This window comes from Belonocnema kinseyi, chromosome 5 (assembly GCF_010883055.1).
Source record: "Belonocnema kinseyi isolate 2016_QV_RU_SX_M_011 chromosome 5, B_treatae_v1, whole genome shotgun sequence".
Taxonomy (NCBI): Eukaryota; Metazoa; Arthropoda; class Insecta; order Hymenoptera; family Cynipidae; genus Belonocnema; species Belonocnema kinseyi.
Genome location: NC_046661.1, coordinates 120049280 through 120072135, shown reverse-complemented (window position 1 = coordinate 120072135; position 22856 = coordinate 120049280). Strand labels below are relative to the sequence as shown.

Below are 22856 nucleotides of genomic sequence, written 5' to 3'. Positions count from 1 at the left end.
AGCTAGAAAATAATTTATATTCAACCGCTGATATAAGCTGAGCAATGAAAATATTGTTAAAAATCGTAAATTCTTAAATTCTTTTAAATTCTCCTAAATTCTGTCATATTCTCGGTTATATAACCTGAACTTAAATTCTCGGGAATTTAAGAACTCTACTAGTGAAGCCACCTCCATGTTACCAGCGCCTCTGTTGAGTGATGGACAAAGTTTAATCAGCTGATAGTGTTTCTCTCAGTCAAATATCTATTTATAAATAACATTTCCGTAGGCGTAGGACAGGTAGTATTTTCCGACTGTCAGTGTAAAATTTAAAGCTTAAGAAATGGTGGACATGAGGACAAATGTGAATTTTGCGTGTCAACGATGTTTACAACCCCTCAGACTCGATCCCAGTTTTAATCATCTAGGAGAGCACACACTAGCTGAACTTTCATGTAGGTAAATTCCATTTTTGAGTAGGGTTTTGAAGTTGACCAAACCACTGCTTTTTAATACGCCCCCGAAGAAACTGCGATTCGAAAATTCTAAAAGCGTCATAATAGTTTTTCGGCAATTGCTGCGACAAACTAGATTTAAAAACGATGCCCAACTCAAATTAAATGTTTGTTTCTATCCTGTCGTCAACCGTATAAATATGTATGGACTTTTTAAAGCAATCAATAACATTGGGCAAATTTGGGGTTATTGTGATGTAAACAGGGTCGAGCTCTAATATATTTGATCGATTTTTTTATTTTCTATTGTATGCAGTGGATTTCTAGAATTTTAAGTTTTTTCCATTGTTTACATTACGTTTTCCCTTCAATTTCTTCAGTTTTAGGTTAGAATATCCATCATATTTTTGCTTTTATTTCTTTTTACTCTTTTAAGCTTCAATTTTTATTATTCTTATAATCGGATAACCCCAAGTAAATTTAGGAAATTAATTTTTGAAGAAAATAATTTTCATATTATTAAAATAATTTTACATACTTATACACTACATTTTTTAAAGAATAATCATTATCTTTTATTGATTATTATACCAAGGCTATTTTCAATCATTACAGAGTGAGAAAAATACCATCAAACGCGGAGGAGAAAAAATTTGGTTTTTAAAATTATTTAAGGTCGACAGGGTTCAGCACTATGATACAAAAAATGTAATAAGTAGATTTTGAAAGATTTCTAGAAAAAGAAGCATTTTAAGGATTTTAAAATGTTTCAAGAGAATGAAGAAATTTTTGAAAATTCCTGCGAAAATTTTAAATGATTTGTGATAAAAAAAAAATACATTAAAGAAAAAAAAAATAACAAAGATTTCAATTTTTTTATCATTTCTTAAAATTTGCAAAAAGAATATGGACGATTTTAAATCCAAACTGTGAATTAGCAAGATTACAAAGTTTTATTAAAAATTACATCCAGCTTAAAAGACATTTAGAAAATTAAAAATTAATTAAAAACTTGGAAATATTTTTAAGAAGGTAAAAAACGTACATTTTTGAATATTTTAAAATAAAAAATTGTCAGCTTTTAAGGATAACAAAATTCGTTCAATTTTAAAAGATATTTAGGAGTTTTTAAGAGATACAAATTGTTTGAGTTTTTAAGAGATACAAATTGTTTAATACTTAAAAAGATTGTTTTCAAAGTTAAAAAAATGTACATTTTTGCATATTTGAAAATAAGAACTTTGAAGCTTCGTAAACATTTCGAAAGGTTTAAGGTAAAAAGAAAATTTCTTAAAACTCATGGGAAAATTCAAACTGATTTTTTATTTTTCAAAAAAAAGTTAAGAGATAATTGACAAGTATTTCAAATAATTTAAAATTATTTCTTAAAATTTCTAAAAAGAATGTGGACGGTTTTAGAACAAAAATGTACAAATGCCAAGATTATAAAGTCTTGTAAGAAATTCGAGTAAGTTTAAGAGATATTTTGAAAGACATTTTGAAATGTTTCAGGACAAAAAATATTTCTTAAAATTCATGGGATAATTTCAAATGATTTTCTATTTGGAGAAATTGGTTTTGAGAGAATATTTTAAAATATTTTAAAACATTTCAGAAGGTTTAAAAAATAAAAACAGAATCTGAAAGATTTTGAAAAAATTTCGAAGCTTTTTGAAAAGTTTAAAAGGTTTCAAGAAATTAGAAAACTGTTTTTTAGCATTCCCAGAAAAAAATGTTATGGCTGTTTTGAAAAATTAATATGGAAAAAATAGAGATTTTTAGGAGTAGTTTCTTTAATCTTGAAACATTTTTCAAAATTGTAGGTTAATTTGAGTAAGTTCTAAATATCTTTTAAACTGAGTCGATTTTTTTCCTAAAATTTTGGTAAAATCTTTAAGAATACAAAAATTTTACTTTTTCGACATATGTGAAATCTTCCAAAATCTTTTTGAAATTTCCCAAGGATCTTACGAAAATTATATTTCCATAACTTTAAAAACAAATGAACAAATAAACTTTCAAAAAATGTTTATTTGAAAATTTTATTTTGTGTTAAAAATATTTTATTCTTTCAAATTATAATTTCGGTGAAATTTTTTTCTTACTTGACTAAAAAATAATTTTTGGTTAAAAACTAAAGTATTTAGTTGAAAATCCGTGTTTTTGGTTTGAAAATTAATCTCCTTTGCTTAAGAATTCCACTATTTTGTAGAAAATTTGTCTCTTTTTTCGGTTTAAAATAAGCAAGAGGTTCGATATTGATATTTTTTATCAAAGGCGCATCATTTCAGATGAAAATTTATCTCCTCGGTTGACAATGTAACTATTTCCCTGAAAATCCGTATTTTTAGTAGAAAATTAATCTTCGTTTAAAATCTATATTTTCGTGTTAAAAAATTGAACTGTTTCGTAGAAAACTCGTCTCTTTTGGCAAACAATTTAAAAATGCAGCTGGTAAAAGTTCAACTTTATTTTTGAAAAATCATTTTTCGTTAAGCTTTTAGAAATACAAAATTTAATGTTTTCCGTGCAAGAAATATAACATAAAATACAATTTCTTATAGTGAGTTAAAATACCTTTTTTTCTACAACAATCCTAAAAACTGATAGAATATCATTTCCTTAAAAAATTTGAAGATTCTGAAAAATTTGTGGAATTTTCTTGGTCATGAAAAATATGTTTTTCATAAAATCGATTAAAATCAGGGTAGCCGTTTTAATCGACGAAATAAATTCCGATATAAAATATAAATTCAAGTTATCATTTTGAATGCTATAAATTAAAAAATCAATCAACGAACTTTAAAATTTGCAAAATTATGTAATTTTAAGGATTTTTAAGCTGGAAACATCAAATATTCGAAAATTGAAAAGTTTTTAACTGAACTCTTCTTAAATTAGAAATTCAATTATTTTCTTTTTAAATAGTTTAAACATCCTTGGAAAGCTTCAAAATTTTATTTCCAAATCTCGAGAAATCTAGATGTTGTTTTATATTTGTTTTAAATTTAAAATTATTTTGGAAATTTCTTCGTAACTTCTTAATATCTGTCAAAATTAATATAATGCAAATTTTAGAAAATTTCTTTATAATTTGGATGTATAAATAACAATTGAACATTTATTATTTGTAGGCGAAATTTGAGTAATTTTAAGAGATATGTAGAAGTTTTGAAAAGATTCAAACTTAATGTAAAACTTGAAATGATAGTCTAATACAGACTTCAAAAGAATAAAAACATTTTCTTAAGATTCCTAGAAAAATTAAAAATAACTTATCATTTTGAAAAATTATTTTAAAAGAATATTTAAAAAGTTTTTCAAAGATTCAAACAAAACTTTCAAAAAAGATTCTAGAAGATTTTAAGAAAATTTTCTAAAATTTACATGATAATTTTGTATTTTTTTAAAACTCCTAAATATCTCTTAAAATTATTGAAATTTTTTCTACAAGTGCTCATTTGTAAATTATACATCAAAATTTCACTTACAAATTAAGCATTTTCCAAATACAACAATTACAATTGTAACTTTCAAATTTTAAAGGCTCTTCGAAATTTTAACGATTCCAGGCTTTCTGTGTCAAACAATTCAGTTAAAGATTCTTTACTTTTAAATATTTGGTTTCAAATTACTTGTCTTAAACAAAAATTCAAAAATTTCTAAATATTCCATAATTAATCTTTTTTTTTAATTAAACATTTCGAATTGAATGGATTAAAAATTGCATATTTTAGACTAAAACAATATTTTAAATTTAATAAAATCCTTTAATAAAGAATATAGTATTATGAAGTTATTTTTAAGTTGAAAATAGTTTATAAACCTTCAGTCACACGTTCACATTTGTTTAATGAATAATACTTTCAAATTGAAAACGTTTAATTTTTAATGTTGAAATCTGAAAATTCTTAAATTTTGAACGGGTTTAAAATCGTTTTGCCAAATCGTTGTTGTTCTCTTTTTATCACTTAAAGTACAGATAAATTAAAAAATTTATTTATTAAATAAAAATGTTTTTTATCCTAAATTTTCAGCGAGAAGGCTTTTATTTTTTATTTGTTCAAGTCTTCAAGAAAGCATTCACAAATGCTTTAAACTAAAAATGTCAGCTTCGAAATTCAAATTTTAAATGGAAAATTTTTAAAGTAAAAACGTTTTCAATTACGCATTTTAGAAAATAAAAATTGATTGATCTAAACGTATAATCGAATATACATTTTTTTTTATCTTTTTCAGAAATTTGAATCAATTCATCGAAACGAAAATGTCTCTGTATTAAAATAAGTATCACTACTAATTAGGAATAAAAATTACCTTCAATTATTTTTTTTTAAATTCCAGTACCAATCCAACAACAAGTTGTAGGAGACATTGAGCCTCAAAGTGGAAGTTTAGAGCACTTGGTACCACCTTTTAGACTGACTGACTCAGCAAACGGTACAAATGGATTTATGGTTGTTGGTGACTCGGGTGAAACAGAAAGCCTAAGTCATCATTTAAGGGTAAGAATTAGACGATAATTCCAATTAAAATTTTTTTTTAATACAGCTTGAAAACTTTATTTAATTATTTGGAAATATTTAGTAGCTAATTTCAATAAAAACATTTTTTCAAATGAACAAAATAAAAATAGTTTTAGTTTTATCAAGTGCAGGTAAAACTTTTCTTCCAAGTTTAATAATTATAAATGATTAGATTTTAACTGATAAGGGCTCTTTTCCATCGAACAATTTTCGAAGACTTTATTGAAATTGAGAACTTACTAAATATGGTTTGAGAGTTTAGCTGTTTGTTATTTATTTGAATTTACATTTCTTTAAAGTAATCCTTAAATGTGAAATTACTTTCAAAACCTAAGATTGTGAAGTTTTAGAAAATTTTATAGTACAGAAAGAGAATCCTTATTCATTGAAATTTTTTATATTTAAAATAGGATAATTTAAATTTGCTAGAGAATATACTTGGAAAAAATTGCATTTAGTTTCATTCTGCAGTCATTTTTCCCCCAAAAAAACGAGAGATTTCTACGTTTAAATGTTACAAGTTTAAGATTATGGTATATGGATATTAATTGTCAGAGAAAAAGAAAAATTAGTCAGGAAAAAAATTCAGGAATTTTTAAAATAAAGTTATGCGGTAATCCTGATATAATATTTTTATTAGTAATTTATTTGCCTTATTTATGTATTTCTATTTTTTTGTAGTTTCTTTCTCCTGAAGATTATCTTTTTAGTTATAAATTTTATTATTTGTGTGAAAGTTAATCAATTTCGTTAAAAAGTCTTCTTTTTGGGTTGAAAATTCAAGTATCTTCGGAGAAAATTTACTCTTTGAATCAAATTTATATTTTTGTGTTGAAAATCAACTGTTATATTTTTTCGATAAAAGTTGAACTATTTTTCAATATTTGTATTTTTAATTATAAAAAAATTCATCTATTTTATTTAAAATTGCATCTTGTATAAAATTGAAACAATTTGGTTGAAAATTCAAGTTTTTTGTAAAAAATTAAACTATTTCGTAGAAATTTTACTTTTTCTTTAAAATTCATATTTTGTTGTTGAAAAATCAAATGAGATCTTTTTTGAATGAAAATTCAACTATGTTTTTTTTTTAAATTTGTGTTTTCGATTTAGTAATTTATGTGCTTTAGTAGAATTTGTCTCTTTCTTGGATAGAAATGTAACTATTCTGTTAAAAATGCAACAATATTGTTAAAAAATCATATTTTTCGGTCAAAAATTCAACTTTTTTGTTGAAAATTCGTCTGTTTGGGTTGAAAATTCAAGTATCTTCGTAGAAAATTTACTACTTGTTTGAAGCTCATAATGTTGATATTGAAAAGTCAAACTAAAATCTTTTCGGATGAAAATCCAACTATTTTTTGCTGTTTAATATTTGTCTTTTTTATTTAAAAATTCATCTTTTAGTAGAAATTTCATCTTTCTTGGATAAAAATGCAACTATTTGGTTGAAAATGCAACAATATTGTTAAAAAGTTATATTTTATACTCTTTGAATCAAATTAATATATTTTTTTTGAAAATCAACTGATATATTTTTTGAATCAAAATTTAACTATTTTTCAATGTTTGTATTTTTAATTTGAAAAATTGATCTATTTTATTAGAAATTGCATCTTGCATAAAAATGCAAATATTTGGTTGAAGATTCAAGGGTTTTTTTTTATAAAATTCAAATATTTCGACGAAAATTTACTTTTTGTTTAAAATACGCATTTTGGTGTTGAAAGTTTAACTTTTTTGTTGAAAATTTTTCTTTTTAGGTAGCAAATTTAAGTATCTTTTTAGAAACTTACTTCTGGAATAAAACTATTATTTTCATATTGAAAAGTCAAACTAAAATCTTTTTAGAATGAAAATCGAACTATTTTTGTTATTGAAATTTTTTACTTTTTTTTTAATTTAAAAATTCATGTTTGAGTAGAAATTTTACCTTTCTTGGATGAAATTACAATAATATTGTTAAAAATTCAACTTTTTGTGGAAAATCGATGTTTTGAATTAAAAATTCAAGTATCTTCGGAAAAAGATTTACTTCTTGTGTAACGCTCATATTTTTATGTTAAAAAGTCAAAATAAAATCTGTCGCGAATGAAAATCGAACCATTTTTCTTCTTGAAAATTTGTCTTTTTCGTTAAAAAATTCATGTTTTAGTATAAATTTAATCTTTCTTGGTTAAAAACGCAACAATATTGTTAAAAAGTCATCTTTTTCGTTAAAAATGCATTTTTTTTTAAATGAAAATTGAAGTATCTTCGTAGAAAATTTACTTCTTGTTTAAAACTCGTATTTTGATATTAAAAAGTCAAATTAAAATCGTTTTCGGATGAAAATCCAAATATTTTGTTGTTAAAATTGTTTTTTTTTTATTTAAAAATTCATGTTTTATTACAAATTTAATCTTTTTTGAATAAAAATGAAACTGTTTGGTTGAAAACTAATCTTATTGGTTGAAAGTTTAAATATTTGGTTGATAATTGCTATTTTTAAGTGAAAAAGTTGAACTTCTTAGTTGAAATTTTTTTTATTTGAGGTTTATTTCTTGGGTTGAAAATTTTACTATTTTGTTGAAAATTAATTTTTTTGTCGAAAATTCATATGTTTTAGATGAAAATTAAATTTTTGTACATTCCACTTTTTGCTTGAATTATCAAAACAATTTAGATGAACTTAGACTGAAAAATATTTATTTGTTAAAAATTTTATTTTACTTTTATTTTAAAATTTTATTTTTTAAATGGAAAACCGCAAAATGACCATCAATTTTGTGAGACGAGGAAATGGCAGCGAATTTATTTTTTGACTGGGAATTTTAGAATAAGAAACCTGTCTAACTTTGATTTGAACTGTTTTTTTTTAATAATCATTAGTTAAATTGTCACATTTTTCAATTATGATATCATTCAAATTAGAATGCGTAGTTCAAAAATATTTTATTTTACAAATTTTCCATTATTTATTTTTTATTTTTAAGCGCGTATTTTAACTTAAAGAATTTTAAAATACAGTTTATAATAATTAATTTCACAAGACAACTCGAGATCAGTTCGCAATTTTATAATTGTCTGATTTTAGCGTTAAAATTTTTTAAATTAAACTATTTCAATTGGAAAGTCTTGTTAGTTAAAAAAATACAAATGCCCGATTAAAACTTTGTAAACTAATTTCAATTTTAAATTAACTTCAAAATAATATCTAAGAACTTAATTTTTATTATCCTTCGCCAAAAATACTTCTTATCCCATTAATTATTTTCTAATTCAAATTTTTCTAGAAAATATATATTTATATTGGAAGGTGTATTTCATATAAAGAAATAATATGTTTTTGTAAATTTTATTCAGTATCGTCAATATGAGGTATATTGAGTTGACCATGATCATTTTCTTTTACAATGATCCAATTAGCTATAAAATATGGATCAAAAATTAATTATTGAATTTTGCCCCCATAAGTCTTTTTTTATAGGTTTTATAGCATTAATTCGTAAATTTCAAAGTTGAGCTTAAATTTAAAAAAAAAGCGTATTTTGGGTTTTATATGATTGCAACCGTTTTTTAAATTAATAGTTAAATTGTTATCTTTTGATAATTTGCTATAAAATGAATTGCCTATTGCTTTTAATGTAAAAATACAACTTGCTCAAGCAGTTCTGGCCAAAAGAGTAGCAACCCCTATTTTTCCTACTGAAGAATCTACCTTTTTTTCGCTTTTTTTTTTGTAAGAAAAAAATTCAAAATCACCTGAAATATAGAAAAGATATTTTTGCCAATTAAATACAAAAATAAAGTTGAGATCCTCGAAATTATTTTTTAAACCACCCTTCAAATTGAAAAATCAACCCTGCACAAAGGGTTTTAAGGAATTTGGATTGGAAAAATGTGTAGCCCGCTATTCATTTTGAAAAGGAATTACCAAAAATTCATTGAAATGTCTCTAAAACTTATATCGCAGCACAATCGCTCATTACGAAATCATTCATAGAATTTGTTCTACGAAAGATCATGTCCAATTCCATCCATATTATCTCAGACTAGACAAAATATTCTATATTAAAAGTTTATTCGGAGTTATACTTTTACATTAGAAAGATTACTCAATTTGTTTCATAGTAGTTGGTTGATTTGAAAAATAATTTCAATTACAGCTTTATTTTTTATATTTAATTGACGAAAACATCTTTTCTATTTTTCAGCTGAGTTTGAATTTTGATCTTGCAAAAAAAGAAGCAAAAAGGTCCATTTTTCAGTATGAAAAATAGGGTTTGCTACCTTTATGGTTAGAACTACTAAAGCAAGTTGTATTTTTATATAAGAAGCAATATACAATTCATTTTACAGTACATTATAAATTACAACCTAAAATATATCGAAAAATATTTTTAAAGGGGTGATTTTCCATTTTGAGGGTGGTTTCAAAGATAATTTCGGACAGGTCAACTTTATGTTTGTATTGCATTAACGAAAATATTTTTCCAATTTTTGGTATAGCTCCTTTTTAATTTTTTCCACCTAAATAGTCTTAGGAAAGTGAGATTATTCATTTTAAAAAATAGGGGTTGCAACCCTCATGGTCCGAACTGCGCTACTTAGTCGTGTATTTACACGAGAAGTGAAATTAAATTTTTTCGTATTAATTTATCAATTAGAACCTAAAGTATATTGGAAAATCTTCTTTAGGGGGTGATTTTTCAGTGTTGAGGGTAGTTTAAAAAATTATCTCGGACAGGTCAACTTTATTTTTGTACTCTATCGAAAAAAATATTTTTAAAAAATATTTGTAAGCCCATTTTAAATTTTTTTCATAACAATCGCATGAAAATGTCCTGGAAAAGGCACGGAAAAGATAGATTTTTCAATTTAATAAAATAGGGGCTGCAACCCTCATGGTCGAAACTACGTGTGTTAGTTGCGTATTTACATGAGAAGTGATTAATTATGTTAAAAAAAATAGTGTTACAAAATGTTTTATATTATAAAGAGTAGGATTTATAGAATAAATAAATATTGATAACGTTGTAGAATAAAAAAGTGTATTTGTAAACCATAACTTTAAAAACAATTGTAATGAATTTAAACTGTTTTTTAATTTTGTGATAGCAATTTTAATAAATTCTTTTGTTAATATTATTGAAAACTCATGTTACCAATAATTTGTGTTTAAAAAAGGAGTTTAATTGCATATTTTACTCGTTACTTTTCGTTTAAATTAATTTTTTTCTTACAGTGCAAGACTTATTTATTACTTATTTTCAAAGTGCACGAAAAGGATTGCGATCATTAAAAACAATTGTAACGAATTAAATGATTTTTTTTTTAATTTGTTGATAATAACTTTGATTAATTATATTTGTAATATTTGTTGGAAATTCATTCTACTAATAATTCGCGTTAAAAAAAGTTTAATTGCATATTTTCAGTAAAATTTTCACTCTATACATATGTTTTACAGAAATTAAAAAATTTCTGTTAGTGTAACCATTTTTGTCGATTATTTTCAAAGTGAACAATAAAGATTGCGATCTTTAAAAATAAATATAATGAATTTAAACTGTTTCAAAATTTTTTTATTACAACTTCAATACATTATTTTATTAATATTATTGAAAATTCATTATACGAATAATTTTCTTTTAAAAACAGTTTAATTGTGTATTTTATTAATTATCTGTCCTTTAAATTAAAAAACTTTTGTAGTATCACACTTATTTTTTCATTATTTTCAAGTTGCACAAAAAAATCTTAGAAAACAATCATAGCGAATTAAAAAAATTGTCAAATTTGTTTGATAACACCTTTAATGAATAATTTTATCAATATTATTGAGAATTCGTGTTACCAATAATTGCGTTAAAAATGTTTAAACTTTAAATTTTTCTTATAGTGCTACATTTTTTGTAAATTATTTTCAGAGTGAATAAACTATTAAAAAATTTTTTTATAACAGCTGCAATAAATTGTATAACGAAAATTGATTGAAAAAGGTGAAAAATAATTCAGATAAAAATATTCTCTTTTTGGGAATGGTGGTCTACGATTTCGCCACTTGGCGTCGAAAACTGGAACTAGAAAGAGTAGGTACAATTTTAAAGATGTAAATTAATTTTTGCATAAAAGTGTTTTCACGATAGTTTTTTGAAGTATAAAACAATAATTAAATACTAAAAACAAATCTTCATAAAAAATAGTTTTAGATAGAATTTCCATCTTATACAGTAAAAAAATACATTATTGTCAAATAGGTTTGAAAAACCAACAACAATAATTTTACTATTTCGTGTAAGTTTCAATGAATTTAAGTTTAAATAAACTTTAACTAATGTACGTAGCGAAAATTTTTTCCAGATTATGCAAAGAATACGAATAATAGACGATTTAGGGTGGCCGTTTTAATCGAAGAAAAAACTTGCCGGTCATTTCCCGGGTGTTTTCGGGTTCGCAAACATTTTTCATGGTAAATGAAATTCAAAAAATCGAACTCTAAAACTAACGATTTTCCATTTGAATTAATAAAAACTGAGCTGCAAATGAAAGCACTCAAAGTGGAACTCTTGAATTTCAAAAATTTAAAATGTAAGTTTAAAAGTTTTTAAAATCAATAATTTTGTATTTGAATCTGATTCAAATGCTCAATAATTTACATGTATAAAATGGAAGCTAATAACACTTTTAAAATGAACAATTTTTAACTAAATGCAGTTAAACTGCAAAATACATTTTTTAAATTTTATAAATTGTAGAGTTCAAAGATTCAGTTTTAAAAATATAAATTCACGTTAACATTTTCAATGCTCTAAAGTCTACATTGAAGAATCAATCAATGAATTAAAAAATTTTCAAAATTATGTCATTTAAAGCAATTTTAAGCCCGAAACATAAAAAATCGAACAATTATATTTTTTTATAAACGGAACACTTCTTAAATTAAAAATTAAATTATTTATATTTTAAATGGTTAAAAAATCCTGAAAATGCTTCCAAATCTTATTCGAAATTCTGGAAATATCTGCATGTTGTTTACATTTTTTTCAAATTTTGTATTATTTTTCAAATTATTTTAGAACTTTTAAACATCCTTTATAATGAATCCGATTTTTTGTTGTTTAATTCTGCCAAATGAAAGAAATTTCCTTAAAATCTTCCACATTCATTTTTGGATAATTTTGGCAATCTTTCTAATTTTTTTTTGAATGTCACTCAAAATTATCTATTCAAAATGAAAATCATTTTCAATTTGCATAGAAAATGTTTTTTTAATCTTCTGAAGCCATTCAAAATTCATTAGAAATTTTTAATTGAGTTTGGATTTTTTCAAAACTTCTAAATATTTCTGCAACTTCCTTGATTTTTTAAAGAATAATATGTATTGAATTGTTCTTTATACATCGATGTTCAAAAATTTGACTAAAAGAATAATTTTTTTTTTAATAGAACAATTAAAATATAACGTTCCAAATTTTGTTTTTAATATTTAACTACAATTACTAACTACAATATTTAACTTCAATTACTGATTTTAAATAGTCAGACATTTCTAAATATTAAGTAATTCTTATTACTCTTAATTAAATTTTTTTAAATTGAATGATTTAAAAATTGAATATTTTAGACTAAAATATTACGTGAAATTTAATAAAAGCTTTTAATTATGAATATGTTATTTTGAAGTTATTTAAAAATTGAAAATAGTTTATAGAGTTTCAATCAGCCATTTACATTTGTTTAACTAATAAGACTTTCCAATTGAAATATTTTTCATAATTTTTAACGCTAGAAATCGGAAATTCTGATTACGAATAGTCTTGTAAAATTAATTATTATTTACTTTTTAAATCTTGAAGAACAGTTTCATTTTTAAAAATCATTATTAATTTATATTCACAGTTGATCAACTAAAAATGTTTTTTTATCTAAAATCTTCGATTTCAAACGCTTCTAATTTTTAATGACTTAAGTCTTTTAAAACTGCATTTTAAAATTCTTTAAAATAAAATGTACACCTAACAAATAAAATCTATAAATTTGTAAAATTTCCGGTCAAAAAATAAATTCACTGTCATTTCCCGATCTCATAAAATTCTCGATTTCCCGGTCCAACGGCGGCCCTGCGATTGGAATTTAAATAAGAATTCCAACCTAACTTTTAGATCAGTGTTTAAATAGTAAATATTTCATGTATAAATTAATGAAAATTTACTTAGAGTTCATTTTTGCTTCAAAGTAAGTGCATTTCACTTTTTAATCTGTTGAAAATCACAATAAAAAGCGTTAAACCGCTTTAAAATCTTTTTAAAAAGTCTTTAAAATCATGTTTGAAATTATACCTATTCTTTCTAGTTCGGATTTTTATCACCAGATGGTGTATCGCAGTTTGAGGGGAGCGACCCATGTAACGGCTTCAAAAAATCGATTTTTTTTTGCTGAAATGGAAGCTTGTCAACGCAAAAACATTATGTAAAAGTTTCAGATTCGCATGTGCATTCTTTAACCGCTAAAAGGCGCCTCGCCCTAGCCTGCCAATGCTGCCTTTTTTGAACACGTGAATCTTTAAACGCGTTTTTCTCGGTTTATAAATTTTTCATAATAGCCCGAAAGATAACACAAAAAATATTTGACCGATTGAGTTCTCCTTGCATACACATATAGTTCAAATGATTGGCTTCTGTGGGAACCTCTCTGAAGTAGAAAAAAAGTTTTAAACAATTATTTTTAAAACAATTTCATGGCATTTTTGGGTAAAAACAATTTTTTTTCAAACTGACCGCATTTTGTCAAAAAATATTCTTTTTTAACTTTTTTTGGTTCGCACAGAAGCTATGAATATAAACTTCAAGAACTTTTTTTTTCGTTGCGGACGAATCTGTGAGAAACTAGAGTGCGGGCAATTTCACATCTCCCGACTGAACATGTTCAACATCTGCCTTTATAAAAAAAATGTTATGCATATTTATGGCGGAAAAAATTTATTTCTTAATTCAAAAGTGCCGCAATAAACAATAGAAGTTTTGCAAAGATTCGTTGTATTCTTCATCCCCAAAAAATCCCAAAATATACCCTTATTTTTGAGGTTTTACATGGGTCGCCCCCCTTAACCATTCCCAATATCTTCATACTCTCCAGGGTTAGGCTTAATTAAAACGAATATTTTAGACGCTTATATCTAAAATATCACGATTTCTATGCATATATTACAAAAAACTATGTTTCTCTCGAAAGTCCAATTGTCTGAAGTAGTCAACTTTTTGGCAATAACTCGTATAATCCTTTTTTTTTAGGTAAGAGCCACATTATTCGATATACTTAGTAGTAGTAGTTCTGCCGATCATCCGCTATGCGACGAATGCACGGACACACTTCTGATGCTGATGGATCAACAGCTCAGATTAACAGAAAGCGAATGGTCCGATTACAATGAATACCTAAAAAAATTGGAAGCAGAGCAGCAACAGCAAGGAAATGAAGATGTGGAATTGGAAATTTTGGCGAAAGAGCTGCAGGACGTGAAAGCTGAGGAAGAGAGAATGATCAGCGAATTGGAGGCTTTGAGGAAGGAGGAGGCTGCCACAAAAAGTGCAATTGAGCAACAGGAACGGGAACGGGACAGACTGCAGAGTGAGGAAGAACGATATTGGAGAGAATATTCGAGACACAGGAGGGATCTCATGTTAGGAGAGGACGAATCGCGGAGGTAAATATCAATTGTACACTCAATTCCCTATATAAGACCCCTCGGTTTACGGCCTTCCTAGAGCTGATGGCTTCCGCAGGAGTGTTCTAAAATTTATTTTGAGCAAACACTCGCTCGAGAATACTCAACATTTAAACTCGAACAGAGCGGTTAAGAGAATTTAAACCATTTATTGTTTAAACAAATATATATATCATTATCACTACATGTATTTTTACAAAAATATTCTAGAGCGAAATAGAAATATACTTTTGTAAATTACAGAGTTTCTACAGATCAGGTAACTCCAGAAAGTCAGAGAATGTCAAGGAAAACGTGATATAGTTGGGGAATTTTCAAAAAGCTAAAGTTAAAGTTAATTTTATTATTTTGGTTAAAAATCGCAACTGTTTGGTAAAAAAAAAATCATCATTTTTGGTTGAAAATTCAGACGACTGTACTGCCCAATCCAAAAAATGTGTCACGAGAGCTGAAAACGGCCGTGTGGCGGCGCTAGTAATTACTTTGTTCTACAAAACCATGCATTGCCATAGGAAAATTGCATACAAATTACAAAGTAAATATAAAAAAGTCTGTAAAATCATTTTTTTCGTACTGTAGAGTCAGGTAGTAAATGAGACTTATGTACTTACGTATTATTTTATTTAATATAGGAAAAAGCGGCATAATTGGCACAATTCAAACAAACAAATTGCATGGATATTCAGAACTTATGAAAAATAATTAAATAATAATTTTTAAAAACTTGTAAAATAAACGAAATATTAAATTTGCACAAATATTTCAATTCTCGAACTTTAGAACTGCTGAACATAGCTAATTCATTATTAATTTATGAGCTATTAATATAATTATAAATGAGGCAATTTTTTGTCCTCTTAATTTATGATTTTGTTTTTAATTTTTTCGTTATTTTGTGTTAGTCCCGGATATTCAAACACTTTTAAATATAGAGATGAAGAACTAATTTTTTTTATATTGCCGTTTTAAAATATAATGCTACAATATAATAAATATAATTATTATATCTATAGATGACAAACAAGGAATATGATAAATCCTCAAATATTGTTTCCTATTACAATGAAGTAACGAACTCTGAATGTGATGTTTTTTAATTTAATTAAACTTTGTATCGAAGCTAAAATATTTATAAATTTGTATATCACTCTTAAAGAAAGACCATTAACGAATATTTTTTTTTCTTTGACAACACTCAAATTAATGGAACATTATTTTAAAGAATTTTTTTCATAATATAGGATTTTACGAAATATTATAAAAAATTCGATTGCTTTTAAAAGACGTGTAGAACTTTTAGAATTTGGAAATGAATTAAGAAATATTTGATACATTTTCGAAAATGTTTACGAGTTTTCAAATATTTTTAATCGATTTAAAGCGTCTTAAATCCTTGAAAATATTTAAAGTGACACGAATTTTTCTCAAAATTTACAAAAATTCCAAATTTTTAATAAATACCTTAAAATCTTCTACATTTTCCCAGCAATTTTAAGAAAATTTGTTTATTCACTTAAAAACTTTCGAAATTCTTTTAAATTCTACTAAGTATTTCTTAAATTTACCCCACTTTTATTTATTTTTATTTTGCAATCTTACCAAATTGAAAAATTTTGCTTTAAAATCTTCTAAATCATTTTTAAAAATTTTAGGAAATCCTTTGTTATGTGTAAAACCTTTTTTAATTTTCTCTTTAAGTTCATTTTTCAAAGTAAAAAATTATTTAAAATTTGCACACGAATATAAGAAAAACTCTTTTTTTTTTTAATCTTCTCAGACCTTTTAAACCTTCTAATTTCTAAAAGTTATTAAAATTTTTCCTGCATTTTTTATTTATTCTGCAAAATTTAAAAAATTGCCTTAAAATCTCTCCGATTCTTTTTTGACAATTTTGGAAATCTTATAAAATCTTTTTAATTAATCTCTTTAAATTAATGTTTCAAAATAAAAACTTATTTTAATTTTTCTTAGGAACCTGAAAAAAATGTCTTTCATTTTCGTGAAACTTTACAAAATTCTTTAAAACTCTTTACAAGTTTTAATTATTTTAAAATCATTTTAAAAACTTTTGAATATCTCTTAAATTTACTAAAATTTTGTCTAAAATTATATAATATGGAAAAATTGCAAAATTTTGCTTTAAAATCTTTCACACGTTTTAAAGATTTTATGAAATAATTCAAAATTGTTTGTGATCTTTTTTTGATTTTCTTTTGAAATTCCTTACAAAACAATCATTTAAAAATTCCCCATTAATTTTAATAACTTTTTTTCACACCCTGACAAAATTTAGTTTAACTAAAAAATTTGTAAATCTTGAAAAATTAAAAAAAAAATGGTCTCAAAGTCTTCCACATACTTTCAACCCACATTTTAAAATCTTTAAAACTTAAAATTATTCTTTGAAAATAAAACTCAAACCATTTCTCCTCAGATCTTTCATAATTATTAAAAAGCTTCTTACTCTTTCATTCTTTGTCTTCGGGTTTTCTCTGAGTTCACTTTTATAACCTGTTTTTCGTACTGGAGCGATAATTAATGGAAATGATTCAATAAAAAACAGAAAAACACTATTCGAAAAATCCATCGTGTTATTTTCACAATAATTACATAAATAAACCGTTTTCTTGATATTTTTTAAAAGTTTGTAATGGCTCAACGTGACGAAAGACATATAACAGCCAAAACAACTAGAATAAAGTTACTACTAGCGCCGCCGCATTACCTTTTTCAACACATGGGCCATTTTCAACTCTCGGTGACAGGAGGCTGCCTAAAATATATCAAAAGCTTTGACATAACTTCAAATTAATTAAATTAATAAAAATAAAAATTCCTTGGAAACTATTAACATTCCCTAAAATAATTCAAATTAAAAGCTCCGAAAAATGCCTTAAAATTATTGAATGAAAAGTGACCAATGTGCTCTTTTCATTTGAAAAAGTGGTGATTTTTCAAAGTGCCTGGCTCAAATAAGGTTCCCGTAGGTACCAACTCTTGAAAATAGGATACTTTTGGAACCTTAACTGAATATAGGCTACAATAAGGCATATATGTAAGAACCGGTATTCAAATATCAGTTATTTTCACAAACATTCTTGCGCTGATATTTTTATTGATAATGCTATTTCTCTCCGTTTTCAGAACAGGTGTCGTAAACTATAGCACCTTCCCTTTATTTCATTTAGTTTGCAAAATGAACTTTAACCCTTAAAGTGCATTGTGGGTGTTTAACACCTCAAGAAATTTTCAAACTCTTAGAAACCATACTTAATTCGAAAAAATCACTTTTTAAAATATTTTTTTAACATACTTAAAGTAAATAAATGGCTATAAAATCAACTCTACCTTATAAAAGATACCTTAAACAATATCGGATAATTTTATTGTGACAAAATATTCAATGGGGGTTAAACAATACATGATTAAATACCCTCGGGTATAGAACACCCACGATGCACTTTATCGTGATTTTTACTATGTATGCACTTTGAGGGTTAAATTTCTTGTGCAGTTTGGACTGTCAACTGGCCTATGCGTCGTCGCAACTGGAAAGACTGAAAAAGACAAACGTTTTCAACGCAACCTTTCACATCTGGCACTCCGGTCACTTTGGCACAATAAACTCCTTCCGATTGGGAAGGCTACCGAGTGCGCCCGTTGACTGGAGTGAGATAAATGCAGCTTGGGGACAAGCAACTCTTCTTTTAACAGCCCTCGCTCGGAAGATCAACTTAACTTTCCAGAGGTTTCAACTCGTACCGCGTGGAAATCACAGTTACATCAAGGTCCTAGGTCAAAATATAGAGCTTCCTCTACACTGCAGTGGGGGCTTCAAGTTCCTGTGGGACACGAAATTCGATTCAGCGATGGTGGCTTTCTTGGATTGTTTGCAACAATTCAAGGAGAAGGTGGAAAAGGGTGATAGCGGATTTTCTCTTCCTTATAGGATGGACAGAGGGAAGATCGAGGATTCGGCTACGGGGAATTCCTATTCTATCAAGTAACTATATTTTTATCCTTCTAGGTGGGCCACTAAAGTCTCGGAATTTTTTATTATTATTTATTAATAAAAAATGAACAAGGATACATCCAAGCTCTCAATAATCAGGCCTTGGACTCACTTTGGAGATCAAGAATAGTCGATGAGTAATAGGAATTCATATTTTTCCTCTTAAATACGAATTGAATTAATAACACCTAGTAAGAAAATTCAACTATTTTTGAATAAAAGTTTTCTTATCGATTGAAAAGTCTACTGTTTAATTTTTCGTTGAGAATTTATTCTTTTTATTTGAAAATCTTTTCGTTGGTTCAAAATTGAATTATTTTGTTTAAAATTTGTCTTTTTGATTTCATTTCAAGAATTTGATTTTTTTTTAATTGCAAGTCTCTTTCTTTAGAAATCTAATATATTTTTTAAAGACGCAACTGTCTTGTGAAAGATTATTCGGTTTCGGTTGAAAATCCACTTTTTTAAATCAAAAATTCGTACTTTCGGATGGAAATTTAAAATATTTGGTAAAAAATTTCGTATTTTTGAGTCGAAAATGAATCAATTTAATAGGAAATTTAACTATTTGGTTTGAAATTTATGTATTATGTTGAAAATTCGTTTTTTTTGGTTAAAGCCAACTATTTTTTTATTTAATTAAAAATATTAATTTAAATATCAACTCCTCCGTTGAAAGTTAAACTGCTTTTTTCAAAAGTTCAGTATTTTGGTTGAAGATTCATAATTTTAATTGAAAATTCATGTTTTATTTGGTTAAAAATAATTTTTTTAACTGAAATTGAACTATTTTATTAAGAATTTAACTAACTAATTGTAAATTAACTTTTATATTGAAAATTCATACTTTCGGATAGAAATAAAAAATATTTGGTAAAAAAATTTCGTATTTTCGGGTCGAAAATGAAACAATTTGTTAAAAGATTAGACTGTTTGGTTCGAAATTTATGTATTTTGTTGAAAATTTATCTTGTTCGGTAGAAAATTTTTTCTGGTTAAGAAATTCAACTACTTGGTTGAAAATTAACTTTTTTTAGTTAAGGATTCAAGTAATATGTTGAAAATTCGTCTTTTTTTGGTTAAAACCAACTATTTTTGATTTTAATTAAAAATATTATTAATTGAAATATCTCCTCCGTTGAAAGTTAAACTGCTTTCTCAAAAGTTCAGTATTTTGGATGAAGCTTCATAATTTTAGTAAAAATTTCTTGTTTTATTTGGTTAAATTTTTTTTATTAATTGAAAGTTTAACTATTTTGTTGAAAATTGAACTAATTAATTTTTAGTTCAAAATTCATACTTTCGGGTGCAAATTTAAAATGTTTGGTAGAAAACTCGTATTTTTGGATCGAAATTAAAAACTTCGATAGAAAATTTAACTATTTGGTTGGAAATTGATATATTTTGTTGAAAATTCGTATTTTTTGTATTAAAAGATTTTTTTAACTGAAAATTGAACTATTTTGTTTAAAATTCAACTTTTTTATATAACATATTCGCTCTTTTTTACTTAAAAATTAAAAGATTTGGTATAAAATGAAACTATTTGTTATAAAAGGAAACCATTTAGTAGAAATTTCATTTTTTTAAATTGGAAATTAATTCTCCCCAATTAAAATTTAGCTAAACTATTTCTGTTGAAAACTTGAACTTTTTTTAGTTTCAAAATTCAATTTTTTTTTAAATTTTGAAAAACAAATAAAATATGATATAAAAAGTGTACTAACAACAGATCCATTTTTCAAAACATTTAGTTGAAAGTTCGTATATTATGGTTGGAAATTGAGCATTTTTAATCAAAAATTTCACTAAAAATGTATTTTGATCATTAGTCCTTTTAGTAGAAAATAAATTGTGTTGTATGGCTAGAAATTAATCTGTTTTAGTTGAAGATTTAAGTATTTTGTTGAACATTCGTCTTTTTTTGTTATATTCAACTCTTTTTTTATTTAAATTAAACATCTTTTTTTATGTAAATGTCAAATATTAAATTTTTTGGTGAAAATTAGTATATTCAGGTAAAAAAATGTACTTGATTTGTTGGTAATTCATCTTTTTGAATGAAAATTTAGCTCTCGTTAAAATCTAATCTTTTTGGCTTGGAAATTCAACATTTTGGAAGGTTCCATTATCAGCCATTGAAACAATTTGTAGCAAATTAGCAAAGAAGTTCGAAAATGTTTTTGAAAAAAAGTAAAGAAATAGTGACTTCGGCGGACAATTGTGAGAAAATAGAGCATTTAGTGATTTTTTTTGAAATAGTAAGCAATTTCAGGCAGTGCCTAAAGAAAAATGTGAAAATTTATTTCGGCTATTTCCCTTCAAAAATATTAATTTGAAGAAAATATTAACAAAATTGTTGAGTTTTCGAACCAAAAATACGACTTTTTCTACAAAACAGTCGAATTTTTAATTAATTCAATTCGAATTTAATGTATAGGCTAAAGAATAATGTTTAAAATAAACATTGAAGTTCATATTTTGTTACTTTAAAAATAGTAGGTTAGAAAACACAAAGTGTGTTGGACTATGCAGCATTTTAGGCCCCAATTTTAAGTGTTTTTTTTTCAAAAAAAGTGGCCTACACGTATTTATTATCATACATATGAAACTGAATTAGAGCGAATCCACTAATTTGAATTATTTACTCTTTTTAGGATTCAATTCAATTCCGAAGAGCAATGGACAAAGGCCTTAAAATATGTCTTGACAAATTTAAAGTGGGGTCTTGCTTGGGTTAGCACTCAGTTTACAAAAGATGATATTGAACACTAGATCTCATTAATTTTCATAATTGTGTTCCAAAACTGCTGAGTATTTCACTGGCGATTGTACATAGAACTTGAGTGTAAATAAAATCAATTTGAGATAAAAAGAACGTTTCTTTATTACATTACTTTACATCCGTAAAGTATATAGCGTAAATTGAAATTAAAGTATACCATAAACTGAAAATAAATGAAATTAATGAAAGATCAGAGATAGCGGTCCTGTTTATTAGCTAGAAACCAGGTAACGCCGTAGAGAAAACTGGTGGGACTTTCAACCTTCCCGGAATTGATGTAATCCTTCACTTCCTCAACACTCATTTCGACGACTTCGATCAATTCACCTTCCGATTCAGCACCGCCTCCTTTAATATTTCATTTTGTCTTACTTTATATGGCGTATAATAGGATGGGTCGAAAAAAAAAAATATATATACAATTTGAAATGAATCTATTTATATCTTGCGATTGGGCGGAGTCGAAATATAATGATGGAAATTTTAATCGCAGAGTTTGTCCAATTATTTAACCCTACACGGATCCTGCGGGGGACAAATGTGCCCCACGCTAAATTCAATTAATTCTCCTGAGCAAATATCTCTGATTTTTGGTGCAGACCCTAACCATAATTCAGTTCGACTAACCTAGAGTGCGGTGAAGTGGTTGATGTTGCCGGTTGTTCACTGTCTGTCAATTAAAAAGCAAATGATAAGCGCTTGGGGCACATTTGTCCCCCAGAGGATCCGTTACGTTCGAGTTTCGTCACGTTAAGTCAATTTCATATTTTCATGTAAATGAACGCATTTGACGTATATTTACAGTATATCATGGTATTTTAAGGTGGTTTTAGCGTGAAACGAAATCCATGCTAAAAAGCTGAAATTTTTATTATAACTTCTTTAACTATTTTTGAATACATCTGCGAAGTTTCAGATTGATTGACCGTCTATTTACAGAGAAATAATTAATTAAAGTTTCATCGTTTGGCCATGAATTACTATACAGCTTATGGCAATGACAAGTGAACCTGAGCTTAGAATGAGTGCCGTACTTACAAAATCCATGCTACGTATGCAAAAAACTAACAAAATGTGCCCCGAACACTTGGCAACGTCGCAATCATACTTGAACGTATAGTCAGTTAGGTTACATTTCGTGTATACACATGCACTCGAACATGGTGGACTAGAGAGGAGACTGGAGAGAGTGCGACGTTGCCGCATTGCTTCTTTCAGAAGTCATATGGTCGAGAATACGCAAACCGTTGAGGGATATATTTTTATCAATTTATTTATGCTTCTGATTTACATTGCGGGACGGCCATAAATGTCTATCTTAATTAATTTTCGGATTTTCAAACACAAAAGATTCCACGTAAATCAAAAATACTTTTTTACACTCTCA

At 26.0% G+C, this 22856-nt stretch overlaps 2 protein-coding genes across 4 annotated transcripts in view; one reads left to right on the top strand and one right to left on the bottom strand.

Annotated features, from left to right (window-relative positions):
- Nucleotides 1–227: 227 nt before the first annotated feature.
- Nucleotides 228–21559, top strand: LOC117172924 (beclin-1-like protein). Of its 2 annotated transcripts, none has more exons than XM_033361222.1 (5): nucleotides 228–437; nucleotides 4782–4942; nucleotides 14239–14651; nucleotides 18187–18675; nucleotides 21342–21559. In XM_033361222.1, the coding sequence occupies exons 1-5, from the start codon at nucleotides 326–328 to the stop codon at nucleotides 21457–21459; spliced, it is 1293 nt and encodes a 430-aa protein (XP_033217113.1). In that variant the 5' UTR covers nucleotides 228–325; the 3' UTR covers nucleotides 21460–21559. The 2 variants fall into 2 exon arrangements, with proteins under 2 accessions (XP_033217113.1, XP_033217114.1); XM_033361223.1 differs by having other exon boundaries at nucleotides 324–441.
- Nucleotides 21553–22856, bottom strand: part of LOC117172926 (uridine diphosphate glucose pyrophosphatase NUDT14-like) — a 19104-nt gene continuing 17800 nt past the window's right edge. Inside the window, exon 3 of one of the 2 annotated variants that reach the window (XM_033361224.1) lies at nucleotides 21553–21817. In XM_033361224.1, coding sequence (XP_033217115.1) covers nucleotides 21660–21817 — 158 coding nt within the window. In that variant the 3' untranslated portion in view covers nucleotides 21553–21659. Of the gene's footprint in view, nucleotides 21818–22042; nucleotides 22140–22856 lie in introns of those variants that run through there. The other variant, XM_033361225.1, reaches the window with a different exon arrangement.